This window comes from Camelus dromedarius, chromosome 31, assembly GCF_036321535.1.
Source record: "Camelus dromedarius isolate mCamDro1 chromosome 31, mCamDro1.pat, whole genome shotgun sequence".
NCBI classification, from domain to species: domain Eukaryota; kingdom Metazoa; phylum Chordata; class Mammalia; order Artiodactyla; family Camelidae; genus Camelus; species Camelus dromedarius.
Window position 1 is genome coordinate 5,153,393 of NC_087466.1, and position 16,249 is coordinate 5,169,641.

The window sequence follows — 16,249 nt, forward strand, 5'->3', positions numbered from 1 at the left end:
GACTCTATTGAATCTTCTATGACTCTTTGATGTATTTGTTTCCTTTTTAAAACATACAGGTCCTCCAAAGGCATAGCACCATACGTTTAGCCAAACGCCTTCAGCGTGCCAGGACCGCAGGAGAGGGTGGTCGGGTGGGATGCGGTTGCTGAGTCAGTGGGCAGCGTGCAGATGAGACTAGAGGGTAGTGGTTTCCTGTAAGCTGGGAATCACTCATCTGATGAGTGACCTTGGGCGGGTGGCTTATCTCGAGTCAGTGCAAGTATGTGATGAGATTTTTTTTAAATACTTATTTTAAAAATACTTCATTGTGGCAAGGCCATGAACTATTTTAAGGACTATAAAATTTAACCAGTTTACTCTTTATTGTTTTAAGTACTTTATCAATTTTAACTCATGTTATCCTGATGTGAATATTCCTGTTCGACACTTGAGTAAACTGAGGTGCAGAGAAGCTGAATCACATGCCCATAGTCACACAGTAAGAAGATAAAAAGAGAATGTATGCAAAATGTATGTCAAAGTCCTTGCCCCGCAGTAAGGGCCAGGGCAGGCTGTTATTTTTGGAGTTGTGCTATCACAGGGAGGTAGGTTCTGCTGTGGGTATTCAGAGGAAGGAAGGTGAGAGCCTGTTGATAAACTGTTTCCAGATTTTAAACCCAAAGCTGATTTCATTCTGAAGATCTCACCTGTGTTTATCCCCTGAGCGTTCCCAGTTCCTTTCCTTTGCAATCCTTCCATTTCATCCTCCTAGCTTCCCCATGAGGTCATCTCCCTGGCCAGGGAGGCCATTCCCAAGGTCACAGTTTTCTAGTCACCATCCCCACCATCCCCTCCATCCCCCGGCCGAGCTCGAAGCTTTCAACTCCAGACCTAGTGCTTAAGTGGCCCTTCTGCGGTGCCAGTTATGTGGCTTTCTTACAGACCACTGGACCCTTCACATTTTAACTTGATAAGGAGGATATTATTCCTCACTTTGCCATTTGCTTCCCATCTGGTAGCTGAAAGTTTCCCCCAGGGGCCAGGGCTGAAATTGGCTCCCTGAAGTTGGCTTCGTGGTTTGGGTGCCTGAAGTAAGCCCACTGCTAGTTGTTTCTTCATGGCCAACACCCAGAATCTCCCTGAACACCACTTGAGTCTTGTTCCAGGAGGGGAGGGGGTCAATAGAGCTGGGGGCGTCCCACACTCCAAGCTCTCCTTTCTTCCTGGGATTGGCTCGAGATGGGGGTTCAGGACAAAGTGTCAGGCACTCTACAAATCGTCAGATCCCACAGGCCCACCGTGACTGAGGTTGTGACTGGAGGCTGGAATGCTGCTGGGTAGAATGGGAGTGAATGGGTCCTTTGAGCCACCCTCTGGGGCCTGAACCCAGCTTCCCGGAGCTCCTGAATGAGCATCTGTCCTGGCTCGCTCAGTCTTGGAAGGCCTTCTGCCCCCACCTCTGCCCCAAGGAGTTCACCGCTGTAACGTCAAGTCAATTAAAGAGCTCTGGAGTTTGAAATAAGGAACCGAATGTTTACTGAATTTCTGCTGTGTGCTGGAGGCTTCAGAGACAGCTCACTGACTTCAGTAAATAAATAATTATTGGTATTCCTATTTTTCAGAAGAGGAAATAGTTCCTGAGAAATTAAGCCATTTTGCATGAGAACATCAGTTATTGAGGGGCACAACCATGAAGCAAAGTTTTCCAAGCCATGTGCCACTGGTTAGATTTGGTCCCCTGCTGCAGTCACAAGCTGTGGTGGGAGACACTGAAGACAATAATGAATTTGCCAGTGCTTTGCAAACTACAAATGCCACCACTCCTGGCTACCATTTCCTGGGTATCTCCATGTGCCAAATGCTTTGCACATACTATCACACTCAGTGTCTCAGAACAACTCCTCCACGGAGGTATTTTTTTCATTATTTCCATTTTGCAGATAAGGAAATGGGCTCAGAGAGAAATGATTAGCTCAAGGTCACATAGTGACAGCAGAGATTTGAATTCTGGCTGGTCTTATGTAAGAAAAGTAGAAGCTGGAGCATCATGGCCTTAACTTGAGGTCAACATCTATCCAGTCTCCCAAAGAAGGACACGCTGATGCTTCTAACCTGCCCCCTACCCCTACCCCAGTTACCCTGGAGTGAAGGTCACTGTACATGTGCCTCACAGAGCTGAACGTGTTTGGGATATGAGCCTAGAACCAGAATTAGAGTCAAACCGTTGTGGATACTTTGCCAGGCTTGGGGCTTCACATCTCTTCCAGGTATGTCTGGCTCCTCTTTCTCCCTTCCCTGGGATAGGCCTACACCCCTTTGCAAGGCCTACTCTGCCCATCCTGGGACCTGGGACTAAGAGCCCACCACTCTGTCTGGAGCTACTGGAGAGGTGGAATACATCCTCCTAGACTGAGATTTTAAGATCAAAATAGCCATGTCCACTCCCATGTCTGCTACTGCCCTGTTTATGGAAAACCAGAAGCCTATGGAATGTAAAGACTGCACAGTGAAGTCTTCAAGAATGTCTGGGCCACAAGGCATCAAGGAAACGGCTGGTGAAATCACTCAAGGCTTCAGACTCTCCTTGGGGCTGCTTTGGGCCCCTTAGCCATCTGGCCCATGCCCTGCAGTTCAGGCCTGCCTCTTATAGTCCCTTCCCCTCTCTGCGCCTGTCTTGCTGGCTTACAGTTTGTGACTTACAAGCCATAAAGTACTGGACATAAGTGAGGAGCTATCATCATGACTCTTAAGATTCAGTAATCCCTGGGGTCAGAAGTAGGCTGCTGGGAGCTAAGTCTACATAGATACAATTGGCCCATGCCTCCCCCAGTAGTAGCTGTTGGTAAGAACTAGGTTCACTGCCTGGGTCTGCAACAAACTAGTTCTGGGGCTTCAGATAGCTAGCTGACATCACTTGCCTGCACCTCAGTTTCCTTAACTCTAAAATGGGACTAATAATAGTATCTACCTCCTTGCTAAAATATTACAAGGGATAGTGTGATCAATTTGGAAAGCAGCTTGCCAGTCCGTGAAAAGATTAAAGAGTTAACATATGACCCAGCAATTCCCACTCCTAGCCATCTACCCAAGAGAAATGAAGAGAATGTCTACACAAAAGCTTCTATCGGAATGTTCATAGCAGCACTACTCACAATCACCAAAAGATGGAAACAGCCCAGATGTCCATCCACAGATGAATGGATAAACAAAATGTATGTCCATACAATGGAATAGTTTTTGGCCCTAAAAAGGAATGAAGCACTGATACATGCCACAACATGGATGAACCTTGAAAACATGCCAGGTGAAAAGCCAGATGCAAAGGTCACATATTGTATGATTCTATTTATATGACATGTCTAGAAAAGGCAAAACTATGGAGACAGAAAGCAGATTACTGGTTGCCAGGGACTGGAGGAGGAAGGATGGGGAGTGACTGATGGCTAATGGATAGGAATTTCTTTTGGGGTTGATGAAAATGTTCTAAAATTAGATGACGGTGATGATTGCAACAACTCAGTAAATATGCTTAAAGCCATTGAATTACACACTTTAAATGGGTGATTTTAATGGTATGTTAATTATATCTCAATAAAGCTGTTGGAAAAATAAAAATTACAAGAGAAAGTAGGTAAAACTTGGGGCAGTGAGTGGCTCGATAGACGTAGGTCATTATTCTTACTAATTAGGTCTCCCTAATTTAAAGCCCTAGAAGCAGTGAGCAGCGGAAGACGCTGCTCAATTTCTAGCTCAGCCTGGGTATTTAAGCTGCTGAGTGTCCCTTGGCGAGTCCCAGAACCTATCCTGGATCTCCTCAGAACTCCTCATAAATGAATGGGTGAAACAAGCCCCACCCACGTCCCTGGGGTCTCGCGAGGAACAGGGGCCTCCGGAGGCAGGTGCGGGATTCCCAGCGGCCGCCCTCGGCCTCTGCCTGAGCGGCGCAGCAGGTGAGGGGGCCCCGCCCAGGCTAACCCGGAAAGGCCGGGGGAGCTCTTTCAGGTGAGCGCTCTTGATTGGCAGCCCGCGGGGGTAGGGCTTCGGATGACGGCTGCCCCGCCCCCTCACGTCGGGCCGGTTGGCGCCGGCCAGGGGGAGGTGGGCGGGCCCTGGGGTCCGCGGCGCCCATTGGGCGTGGGGAGGGGGGAAGCGCCCAGAGGGTCTAGGGCCCCGCCTCCGGATTTGCAGCGGCCAATGAGCGCGGCGCGTGGGCGGGGCGTCGGCGGCGTCCGCGGCGGCCGGGCGGCTGAGGTGGCTGAGGTGGCCGCTGAAGCTGAGGCGGCGGGTGCGGCCGGGATGGCGAAGAGCCGCGGAGAGAATGGGCCTCGCGCGCCTGCAGCCGGGGGGAGCCTGTCGGGGACCCGGGAGAACCTGGCCCCGGGCCCCGACGCCGCAGCCGCGGACGAGCTCAGTTCTCTAGGCTCCGACTCAGAGGCCAACGGCTTCGCCGAGCGCCGCATCGACAAATTCGGCTTCATCGTGGGCTCTCAGGGCGCCGAGGGCGCGTGAGTAAAGCAGGAGCTCAGGGCTCGGGGCCAGGGGCCGGGCCCGGGGATCGGGGCCGGGCGCGGGACCCGCGGGAGGGCCTCGACGCGGCCAGAGCCGCCTTCAGGAAGGACCGACATGTCTCCCTTCCAACCTGAAACAACCGATCCCTTATCTCTCTTGCCTCACCCCCACCTCTCCCGGAGGCAGACTTAGCCGCCCCTCAACCACGAGCCTACTTCCGACCCGGAGACTGACCGGCCAACCCCACCTCCTGCTGCCCCCACCCCCGCAGACAAACTGACCCGCCCCCAGGAAGGGCCCACAGTGCTCTCCTCACAACGACGGACAGAACGACAGACACCTGTCCCAGCCCCACCGCTGCCACCCCCGCTTTATGGCTGATTGACTTTGCCACCCCACCGCCGACAGGCTCACAGGCGGCCGCCCCTCCCCCAACAGGCTGGCATTCTCCATACCCCGCCCCCTACAAGGCCCACGGACGCCCTTGTCTCAGCACCCCACTACCCTCACACCAGGGGGACACCTTAGGCAGACTTCAGAGGGACAGACTGCCCTGCCCCCACCCCACTCCAGGACATCTGAAGACACACAGACCTCTGGGTGGACTGACATTGGTCAGCTTCCTCCCAGACTAGGAGTCTCACCTTGGGACAGACATTCCCTTCCCCTCATGGAAGGGTCAGAGAGTGCCCCCCCCCTCCCTCAGAGGCATATTTCTCCCTGTCACTAGCAACAGGTGGGCAGACACTCCCCCTTCCTAGTACCTGCAGGATGATGGTACCTCATCTCCAGGACAGACTGTCGGCTGTTTCTGTGTGATGTGGAAACACGCACCTCCTCCCCAAACACAGACTGGGGTGGGGGCAGGCAAGGAGACAGCAGGGTCCCTGCTCAGAGCACACCCAGAGCCCCCACACCCAGGCACCCAGCTGGCAGGCAGAGAAATGTGAGGCAGTGTAGCAGCACCTTCTCTCTAAGCAGGGTAAACTGAGCTGCCACATTCTGCCCCCACAGAACTCCCTGAGCCCAGGTTTCACAGATCTATTGTATAGATTTGTGATCCACTTAGGAAAGATAGACTCCAGACCTTACTCCCATCCCAGCTGTCCTGTCACATGAGACCAGTGTTCTGCACAGAACTGACAAGCCTCCCCTTCAACAGAGAGCCCCACACAATCACCTGGGGGAGCCCACAGGACTCGGCCATAACCCTGCTCCAGAGGGTCCTTCCTCTCCTCCAACCAGTTGTGACTGCCTAAGGCTCCTTCATCCTCTCTTATGACTTATGAAAGACCTTTGAGCATCTGTAAGATCTCCACTCCACATAGGCAGCCCTATGAAGTTCACTTCCCGGATTTTCCCCAGTCCCAAAGCCTCATATTCACCAGGCTTCCTCCTCTGGAGAAATGCAGATCCCTCTCTTAAGAAGAGTTCTCTTTTACCCATTGGATCTGTCTCCTCCAGCCTCTTCCCGCTGGCTCACAGCAGGCTAAGCCTAGTCCAGTCCAGGACTCAGCACCCCTTATTCTCATCCCTCACCCTGACTTGAAGCTTTGTCACAGTTCCCCAGGGATTAGCTTGTGAGAACCCAAAGGGGACTTAGGGTATACTTTTGAATTGAGCAGCAGACACCAGAGATCAGGGCCCTTGGAGGGATGAGGTCTTGAAAAATTGGAAAGAAGTTCCCAGTTGCATTTGTGGGTGCTTAGAAGGAAGAGCTCAGATTTGCTGGTGAATTCTAAGAGATAAGAATTCCTACTACATGTTTATCAGGCAGTTAACCAGATCTCAGAGTACAGAGCAGTGTGATATATAGTGGGAAAAGGCCAGATTTAGGAAGAAGTCACACTTGCTGGCTTTGTGACCTTGGGCAAGATCCTGGATCTCTGAGCCTGTTTGCTCACTGTTAAGGGCAATAGTAGCACCTATTCTCAAGAGATTACTGTGGTGATTAAATGAGATCATGTATTCAAAGGTGCCTAGCATAGTGCCAGGCTCACGTAGTAGCCCAGAAAAATGTTAGTTTCCTTTCTTTTCCTTCTAAGGGTCTGAAAACTGAGAAGAAAATGAGGGCGTACCTCTGGTATTTGTGGAGAGAGGCCCCAGTGGGAGCACCTCCCTTTGGCTGTAGTCCCCGGCCAGGCAGCCAGACATCTGTATTCCCCACCCTCCAACCGTAAACCCAGGCTTTGCAGACACCCTCTGCATCATTGGTATCTGTAGGGCTGGGGCTGAGGTGGGTTCCAGGTCTCTTCCTTTCTCCCTGCCTTACTTTCTTGACCTTGTTGGCCAATACAAAATCTCTGGTGTCTGAAAGCTTGGCTGTTCTGTGTTTAGTTTATATTGTGGTTCAAAAAAGTCAAAAGTAAGTCCCTGCCCAAGGCCATAAGAGGGGAAGTTATGGGAAGTTTCAGGGTGACCGCCTTGAACCCTGTCTCGTGGTTGAGGGCTAGGAATCCATGTGCTATCCCAGAGAAGTGAAACATTAGCACTGATGGCTGCAGTGGAGATGTCAGGGACTCTGAACCCAGATTAAAGGTCCACTTCAGCCATCCTAGGCCAAAGGTTGTCTTGAGACAATCATTTTTGGCAATTGCCAGGGGCTGGGGGGGATGGGGAAGAAAGCAGATCAGAAGCTACCTGGCTCAGGTGACTGCTAGGTGTCTGGCATGAGATCATAAAATCATAGACTACTTGAGCTGAGAGGGATCATAAGAGATTGATCAGCTTAGCCCTAACTTATCATACAGATGAGGAAACTGAGGCCCAGAGAGGAGAGTAACTTGCTTAAGATCACATAGCATATTAGTGACAGCACCAGGACCTGAACCCAGGGTTTCTGACTCCCAAGTCAGGACAGTTTCCACTGCATTCACTATCCAATAATATGGCCTATCACCCCAGTGGAAAATCAAGCGCTGGACAGGTAGATCAGAAGGTTCTTAGCACCTTCCCTTGTAAGCAAGCTCAGCATTTTTGACTCCCCCAGCAGTGTAGGAGGCTAACAGGAATGGCCCAGCAAGGGTAAGGGTGTGTTGTCATTACCACTTCATTAGACTGATCAGCTTCAGAGCTGGGGCCAGGCAAATTCACCTTTCCCTTAGGCCTGCAGAGAAATAAATGCTCAATTAATATTTATTCACTGAATGACATTTACTGACAGGCATTTCAAGTCAGGAAGCTGAAAGTGACTGTAGAGATAGCCATTCTCATACCAATAGGTAAACTGAGGACTGAGAGAGTTGGTTAACTTTGCCTCCTCAGTCAGTTAGGAACAGAGCCAGGAACTGAACCCAGAGGCAAGAAAGCAGCCAGCCGCTGAAGGGCTCTGTGGTGTGGGCACAGACAGGAGTGCTGGCAGCGTTAGATTCTTTTGGCTTGACTGTCGACTGAGCTGGTTGTTGAAGACCAGGAAGGACCAGAAGAGGAGAAAGAAGTATCCTCAAGCAGGGAAGGGTGGGAGGAGTAATGTTACCATTTCTATCACTGGGCTAGGAAGAGCAGCCCTGTTTGAGAGGTCCCTTCTGCAGCATAGAGGGCGCGGTCAGGAAGGGAAAGAAGGATATCAATTGGATACCAGGTCTCTGGCCTGAGGGAGATGGTCTGAGAGGGGTGGTGTCCCCGACCTCCCTCTTCTTTTCCTAGGTGATTGCCAGGGCTGGCCTTCTGAAGCTGGAGTTTCCCACCCAGCTTCAGTCTGCTCAGTGCTGCTGGCCAGATGAAGTAAGGGGCTATGCTCTCTGGTATCCCATGGGAGTTGGCTTCCTGTTAGGGGGGAGAGGGATCTGAACTGGGCCCAGGGAGAAACATCTGGAACAGCAGTATTGTCTTCTGCTGATTCAGTTTCCCTGTCCCCTGGGCCCTCCACTACTCCTAGCCAGCTATGGCAAGCCCTATGACTTTGGAAAAGTTGTAGAACTGGCTTGATTGACATCCCTGTAGTTTGGTCTGTGCCAGTTTTTGTTGGGCCAGGGCCCTCCTGGCAGGCCAGGGCCTGCATCTCTGCTTTTCCGCCATCTTCTCCAGTTTACAAGTTCAGAGCATCCTCTTTTCTTGAGCTATTGCAGTTCCTAGGAAAGTATGGAGCTGGCAGTGGAGTGGTCCCTGGGTGGCCCATCTGGAAGGAGGCAACTGCACATGTGGGGCCCTGGGCTATGACTCTGGACCACAGGTCCTTCATTTTTTCTCCTCCTTCTCTTCCTCCAGCTTCAAAGGGAAGTCTGGTTTGGTTGCCCTGTGGGTGTTCTAGGGCCTCAGACAAGACTTGACTTGGTGAAGGAGCGGGCCGACACACTGCTGCCACCCTGGGAAGGTGCCTGTGTGTCCGCCTGCTAGGAAATCCTAAGCTGTGGGAAAGAGATAACATGATGGGACTTGCTTGATGTTTTGTCCTCCAGCATCTGGGTCTGAAACAGGACCTTCAGGGAGCTGGTGAGGCCTGCCTCTGTTCCAGTCTCCCAATCTATTTACACTGAGGTGGGGGAAAGAAGGTGTTCTATCTTCCTTCCTCCTCACATACGCTCTGGAGTCTGGTTGTCTTTGTGACCTTGGACATGTTGTTTCATCTTTCTGAGCCTCAGTTTCTCACTGTGAAATTGTTATGTTAATACTGACTTTGCAGGGTTGTAGGTTTAAATGAGCTGATGTTTGAAGAGAGCCTGACAACTCAGTAGACGCTCAATGAATTTTCTTCTTCCCCATAGAGACTGTAGTAGCTAGGGGTCCTGTCTTCATTTTCTACTTTCCATCTCTGTCTGTGATGATGAACATCAGTGAGGGTCCATCCCCTGTGGGCAGGAGTGACCCATAATCCATGGTGAACCCTCACTTTCCCCTGAGAGTGTTGGCTGTCCCATTTTGTGGATGAGTATGCTGAAGATCTAAGAAGAAAGTGCCCAAGGTTTGCCAACTGGTCAGTGGCAGAACTGGGACTAGAACCTGTTTCTCAACACTGAATCCAGTGACTAAGCCTTGCTAAGGTGGCAGCAGGCAGGGTGCCAGGTTCTCACCAGTCCCTGAGGCCCCCACACCCAGAGCAGGAGGTAGCAAGAACCTGGCTACTTCCCCATCCCAGTGTGGAGGGCAAGGCAGGTCTCTCAGTACAGTCAAAGTCCATGGCCAGCCAAGCCAGAGAAAGACCCAGTGAGGAAGATTCTTGGGGAGGCTCTGGAAGCATGGCCAGGTCAGGCCTGCTCTAGCCCTCCCATAGGCCAGAGTCCACACTGCGTTGCTCTTGACCCCAAAATATTGCATAATGGCTATTTGACTTTGCTGGCCACTTGGTGCCTTTTGGAAGAGTGTTTCTTTTGTGAGTAAGGCAGGGATTATGTACCCCGTACAGATGAGAAATCTGAGGCTTGGAGAAGCCTTGCAGTTAGTTAACAGTGGAGCCAGAGTAGGGAGGGATTCCAGATCTTCTGATTCTCAGCTCATTGATACTGCAGCTACATGGACTGCCCATTCTCTTCCTCACTCTGAGCCAGTTGAACCTCCAGGCCAGGTTGCATTCCCCGCCAAAGCAGAACCCAGCCATCACTCACCCATTGTCAGTGTCCTAGCTGATAACTCTCTTTATCCTGCTGGTAGCACACCTGAAGGGGAGGAGGCCTCCTTTAGCTGCGTTGTCTGCCCTGGCAAATCTGCTGCTTTCCTGGCCCCAGGGACCCTGCCTGGCAGGGAGAAAACTGTCCTGGCTGATCCACTGGCAAGCCAACTCTCCCGATGCTTCACCTGCTTACAATTTCCCTATCCAGGACTTCAGGGCAGCTGCCAACTTTGGCTTTCCTTATTTCATCTTTCTCTTTTCCTTCTCCTTCCCACCCCTCCCTACTCCATTCTATTCTCTGTCCAGTTCCTCAGAGAGTGGCACAGCTTACCTCTTTGCCGCTCTTCAGATAGGGAAGTAGGCAGCAGACTCAGGAGCCTGGGAGAGAAACCAAGGTTTACTCTCACCAGTTTATCTGTCTTAGCAGTGAGCTGAGCACCTACTCTACCAGCCCCTATGACTGGGACAAGGGATATAGAGTTGATCAAGACATCTGTGTCTTGTTGTCCTCAAGGTGTTCACAGACTGGTTGGAAAATAGTAGCACAAAGAAATCATTACATTGTTGAGCAGTAAAGGCTATAATGGAGGTGTGCGGTTGCTCTGGGAATGTATAGGAAGAAGCAGCCAGCTCCACCTATAGGAGCCCAGAAAAAAGAAGTGGTATTTGATCCAGGCCTCAGAAGGAGCAAGGAAGGGCATTCTCTTATATGAGAGGGGATGTGTGTGCAAAGTCCTCCAAAAAGCCAGCTGTATGAGAAATATGGTGTGCCATGAGCAGAGGTGACAGGAACAGAAGGCGGGAGGATGATGTGAAGCAAGGGGAGGGTGGGAGAGTAGGTGGGGCAGGCTGCCTAGCTTTGAATGTCAGACTGAGGCTTCTTGTGTTCCTTCAGTCGGGTGCTGGCGTGGACGATGGCATAAAGAGGAGCTGGACCACAGGCAGTGAGGCCGGTTGGGAGAGTTTGGGACAGCCCAAAAGGGCTGTAGAGAGGCCTGGAAGAGTTGTGGAGCTATGAGGATGAAGAGGCCAGCAAATCAGTAGGCCTTGGTGCCTGACTGGCTGTGTGGACTGATGGGGAGTTGGAAAAGTTCTGGACAAACTGAAGCAGCCTAGCTAGCCTCTCACAGAACTTATCCTGGGGTCTTCTGGCCACAGGGAAAGAAGGCCAGCTGTGGCCTTCCTCTGAAGCAGACAGTGGGCCACTGCTGACTCTGCTTTGTCACAGCCCTGGGCTCCCCAAGGTGCCTGGCATGACTGGCACGCCCAGGGCACATCAAGGGGTTCTTTGTCTCTCTTCAGTAGGAGAGCGGGTTGGTTAGCTGGCCTGTTTGGGAGGGGGTGGGGTGAGTGGAACTGAGCCTTGTGGTGTCTGCCCGATAAACATATTGGATGGCAAGGAAGGCTGCAAGGAGGGCAAAGTCCTCTTTGAGGAGAGAGGAGTAAGGCCTGAGGGCATGGATAACATACCTTTGGGTGGTGTGCAGCTAGGGAGGGTAGGTTTGGGGCTTTACACACATAAGCTGATCAAGGGGAGGCAGATGGCAGCTGAGGGCTGACTTGATCTCGCCTTGAGTCTTTATTCTATTCCTGGAGCTGGTGCCTGAGTTGGGACACGTGGAAGCAATTCCAGTGCCTATGAGAGAGTGAACCCCTCAGTCCTTCAGGGCACAGCCAGCTGTTTCTCAGGCATGATTCTGGCTGGATATATGGATTTAGGCTAGTGTGGGGAAGGGCTCTGTACGCAGGGATCAGGGTGCCAGTGCTGGCTCGACCACTGACCCTTGTTATATGTGACTTAAGCATGTCCCCTCACCTGACCGTGGGGCTAATGCTTCCTGCTTTTCATCCAGCAGATCCTATGTGTGCAGCCATGTGCTAGGCTCTGGGGTTACAGACTTGGTCCTGGCCTCCAGGACTTAGAGCCTAGCAAGGATGTCAGATATTCGGCAAGTAGATAAATGTGTGGCTTGTGTTATAAAAGGATTGTGAGGATCAAATCCTAACTGGGTTTGAAGCATGTGTAAACAAAGACTGCTGAACAAGGATCAGTAGACTGAGTCCTGCCTCACTGGGCCCCTAACTAGCTGTGTGACCTTGGGAAAGTTGCTTAACCTTTCTAAGCCTCAGTTTCCCCTATGTATAAACTAAGGCAGTTTTAATGGGAAAATTTTAAAGAGCTCTTCTGCTTCTAACAATCTGAGACTGACCTTGGAGTATTTGAAAAGGGCTTTGAGAAGTTATTTATCAGGTACCACCCAAGTGCAAGGGGTTGTCATGGCACAGCCCAGAGAGGCCAGTGCTTCTAGCATGCTCTGTTCCTTTTGTGAGAGAACCTCTCTTTGTTTGTCGGGCCAGTGGCCCTCATGTCTTTGGGAATGCAGTCAAATCAAAGAATGCTTTTTGTCTAGCTCTTTAGTCTGCAAAGTGCTTTCATTCTCACTGCCTTGCAGTAACTCTTACAGGAGCTATGGGAAGTCAGTAGGGTAAGTTTTATTTTGCTCTGTTTACAGACAAGGAAACCAAAACTGAACAAGCGATGGAATTGTGCCTGGAAGCCAGGACTCCTCCTTCCTAATTTTCCATCTTAACCAAAGCTGCTTGCCGCTGTGTGGCCTCTCCTCCCTCTTCCTGTCCCAGCCTTAGGACTTCAGCTCAGCCCCAAGTGTCTACACTTTTCCCAGTGGGCTTCTCAAGTTGTTTTTATTGTTGAATTGTTATAATGGCTGGCACACTTCCTGTCCCAGGTCTCCACACACAGCCCCTTACGTGCCCCAAGACAAGGTAGGAGAAGCTGGGCATAAGCGGACCCAGGAACATAGTATGGAGAACTCTTGTTCCTCCTCTGTGCACTCTGGGCCCTGGATGCTGTGTGTCCAGAAGTGATCCTTCCTAGACTGCCACTTTTGAAGGATACTGTATCTTTCCCTTCCCTCTCCATCTTAGTTTCACAAAAAAAGGAGATCTTAAATTTGGATTTGGGAGAGCCTGGGTTCAAGACACCAGCAGACGTGGCTTCAAGTCCTGGCTGTGTAACTTTCTAACCATGTGACCTCTCTGGGTCTGTAAATGGGCCAGGTGGTGGCACTGGGAGAGGGGACTGGGCCAACGCCAGTTATGGTCATGAGGATTAAGGGAGGTAATGTTGGTAAGGCTCCCAGGGCAGTGTCTGTCCCAAAGTAAGGGCTCCGTGGTATGTGGTGGCTCTTAGAATTAAGAGTGTGAATTATCCTGTAAGGTTCACTTCAGGCCTTTGGCATAATGGTGAGAGAAAAGGCAGCCTGCGTGTGAAAATCCAGGCCCCCTCCTGTGCTCTGTCTACCCATCCTTGGGCCTTCAGGGTAAGACAGGAGACAGTCCTCCTCCACCTGTGGTCTGGAGCTTTCTGACCTGTGAGGGCAGGTTGGGAATCCCCCAGTCAGTTCCTCACTGAGTCATTTGGAACAGAGCTCTCAAGTGACCCTGACTCTGAGGGCCCTGGTGTGAGGGCCTGATCTTCCTTCTCCTTTGGCCTGTGAAGATTAAGCGGAAGTGAGAAGTGAGGTGCGTCTCCTGAAAGATTTAGTTCACAGCCTGCAACCACAGCACTGCCTGCTCTCTTGGGCAGTGGCAGTCACTTGGGGAAGGAGTTAGAGTTTGCTTCATAATTACCACCACCCTCCTTCAGTTTTCCTGGTAGGCTTTCATCCTGGGCTTCCTGTCCTACCTCCGGGTGACCCCCTCCATCCTCCCAGCATAGTCACATGGTAATGCCATTTCACAGGATAGCCTGCATGGTGGACCAGGCTTTCACCAATACCATCTCATTTAACTCTGTGAGATGTAGTTATCATATAATCTCCATTTTACAGAGGCAGAGCAGTAAAGTGCAAGCATCACACATTTTGTGGCTCTGAGCCACTAAGCTCCAGGCTCCCTGGGAGCAAGGCTTGTGCATTCCCAGCCCAGTGGACAACAGTCAGTGCCGGAGTTGAGTGGCAGAGCAGGAGAAGAGCTGGGCCTGGATTCACCTCCCAGAGCTGTCCTCTGCTCGCTCTGGACATTGGAGAGTCACTGGCTTGCTGAAAACCTGTTTCTTCATGTGCAGAAGTTGGTGTGTGTGTGTGTGTGTGTGTGTGTGTGTGTGTGTGTGTGAGAGAGAGAGAGAGAGGGAGAGGGAGAGGGAGAGAATTAGAGTATCTATCTCATGGGCTTGTTGTCAGGATTAAATGAAATAATTTAAGTGCTGAGAACCATGTCTGGTCCATAGCAAGTGCCTGGTAAGTGTTGTAACAGACATTCAGTTCGTTAATTGAATATAGAATTATAATGTTGTAAAAGGCCATCATCAAGTACATCTGTGCTCAGCCCTGTGCTGGGCTTCAAGGCAGATCCAGAGCTGGCATCAGGCCAGAGCGGGAGTGCCTTTTATCAAGCACTTCCTGTCCTGGTGCTTTTCCCACCTGATCTCAAGGTGGAGGATCTCAGCGCGGAGAAAACTGAAACTCAGAGTGCCAGAGGTCACAAAGCTAATGAATCTGTCAACACACATTAATTGAACACCAGCTAGGTACCAGGTTCTGTTCTAGGGCCAGGACACACTGCAGAGAGTGTGACTGGCTGAGCCACTGCCCTCCAGGAGCACACCTTCTTGTGGAATGTTGCCCCAGTGGAGCGGACAGTCAGGTGGAGAAGCTGGACTTGCTCTCCTGGACTGTTCACATTCTCCAGACAAGCCAGGACCTTTTCTATTAACTTGTGCTTTCGCATACTGGGTCTTCTACCTGGTGTGCTCTTTCCCCTTTCTCATCCTGGCTGCTTCCTGTCACCCTTCAAAGACCATCTCAAAAGTCAGCTCCCCTTTAGAGCTTTCCCTAAACACCCTCACTTCCACCCTGGGGGCTTGCAGTCTCCTAGCGCCTTCTACGTGCTTCTGTGGTAGCACTTCTGTGTGTGCTGGTTATTTACTCACCCATCTGCCTCCTCTGCCAGATTGACCTCCTCAACCTCCTCTGCCAGATTGACCTCCTCAACGGCGGGGACTACATTTTATTAACTTTGTAGATTCAGGGCCTGGAACAGAGCTCTAGAGAGATGTGTATGGAATATAATGATGTTCTGATTGTGTTCTGTCCCTGGAGTGGTTAGGAAAGGCTTTGTAGAGATGGGAGGTTATTCTGAATGAGGCCTCGGAAGATGAGCGGGACTGAATTAGAGTAGGGAGACGGGTAAGGGGAGGGCAGCTCAGAGAGAGGGCCGTCTAGAGATAGGACTGGGGAAAAAAGAGGGAGGGATGCGTGGAGACAATAGGAGAGCCTGAGAGCCAGGGCCTGAGGTTTCTGGTGGACAAGGATGGCGGTAGGGAGCCCTGAAGGAATCTTGGCAGAAATAAGCAATGAGTGAAGACTAACTTGATAAGATCTATCAATAAAATCTAGCAGTTTTGTAAGGATAGGTGAGGGGGTCATACATGAGTCATAGGGTGCCACAGTGAGTTTTGACCTTAGGACCCAGTTGCTGGTGGGGAATTTTAAGCCCTACTTTGCCGGTAGTGGTGGGAGCTTGGGGAAGGGATGTCTTCTGTTGAGAATAGTCTCCATTCCTCTCTTCATTTGTCATGGAGCGCTGCCCTGGGGGTTTCTGTTGTGATATGTACCTTTCCCTAGCTGGGTGGCAGAGAGGGAAGAGGGATTCCCTCTTTTTGGAGCCAGCAAGGCTGGTGCTTAAAGGAACCATTTCTTACCTCTGACATCGAGGCGGGTGGGGCTGAGCAGAGTGGAGAGCTGGGCAGAGGCCCAGGGCACTGAGGCCAGAGAAGGGTGGAGGGAACCTGTTTACCACTGAGTGCTGACCCAGGGCTAGAAGGAGCAAAGCCAGGGAATTCCTTATGGGAAAGGGAGGCAGAACCAGAACTAACTTGCACTGGGAGTAGGAGGGGAGTGGAGCAAGCCAGACTCTCTCTCACCCGGACAGGGAGCCTGGACACTGCTCTACCTCCAAGCCTGGGGCTGCCAGGCCAAAGGAGGGAGCACCAGGCTGCTGCAGACCATCTTCCTTTTCCACACTGGCTCACAGTGTGGCCTTGGGCAGATCACTTACCCTTTGGTCTGTGAGCTTCCCTGGCTGTCTGGGGAGGGAATGGACTCACTGGGTGACCTCACAGGCCTCCCAGCCATAACCGTTGGCCATTTGTATACCACCAGCCTACCCTCTCTTGCATTTCAGTTTCCTATC

At 51.4% G+C, this 16,249-nt stretch overlaps 1 protein-coding gene across 1 annotated transcript in view; it reads left to right on the forward strand.

The window, feature by feature from the left end:
* The first annotated feature begins 4,215 nt into the window (after window positions 1-4,215).
* Window positions 4,216-16,249, forward strand: part of TBC1D10A (TBC1 domain family member 10A) — a 30,896-nt gene continuing 18,862 nt past the window's right edge. Inside the window, exon 1 of the mRNA XM_010992284.3 lies at window positions 4,216-4,487. Coding sequence (XP_010990586.1) covers window positions 4,279-4,487 — 209 coding nt within the window. The 5' untranslated portion in view covers window positions 4,216-4,278. The remainder of the gene's footprint in view (window positions 4,488-16,249) is intronic.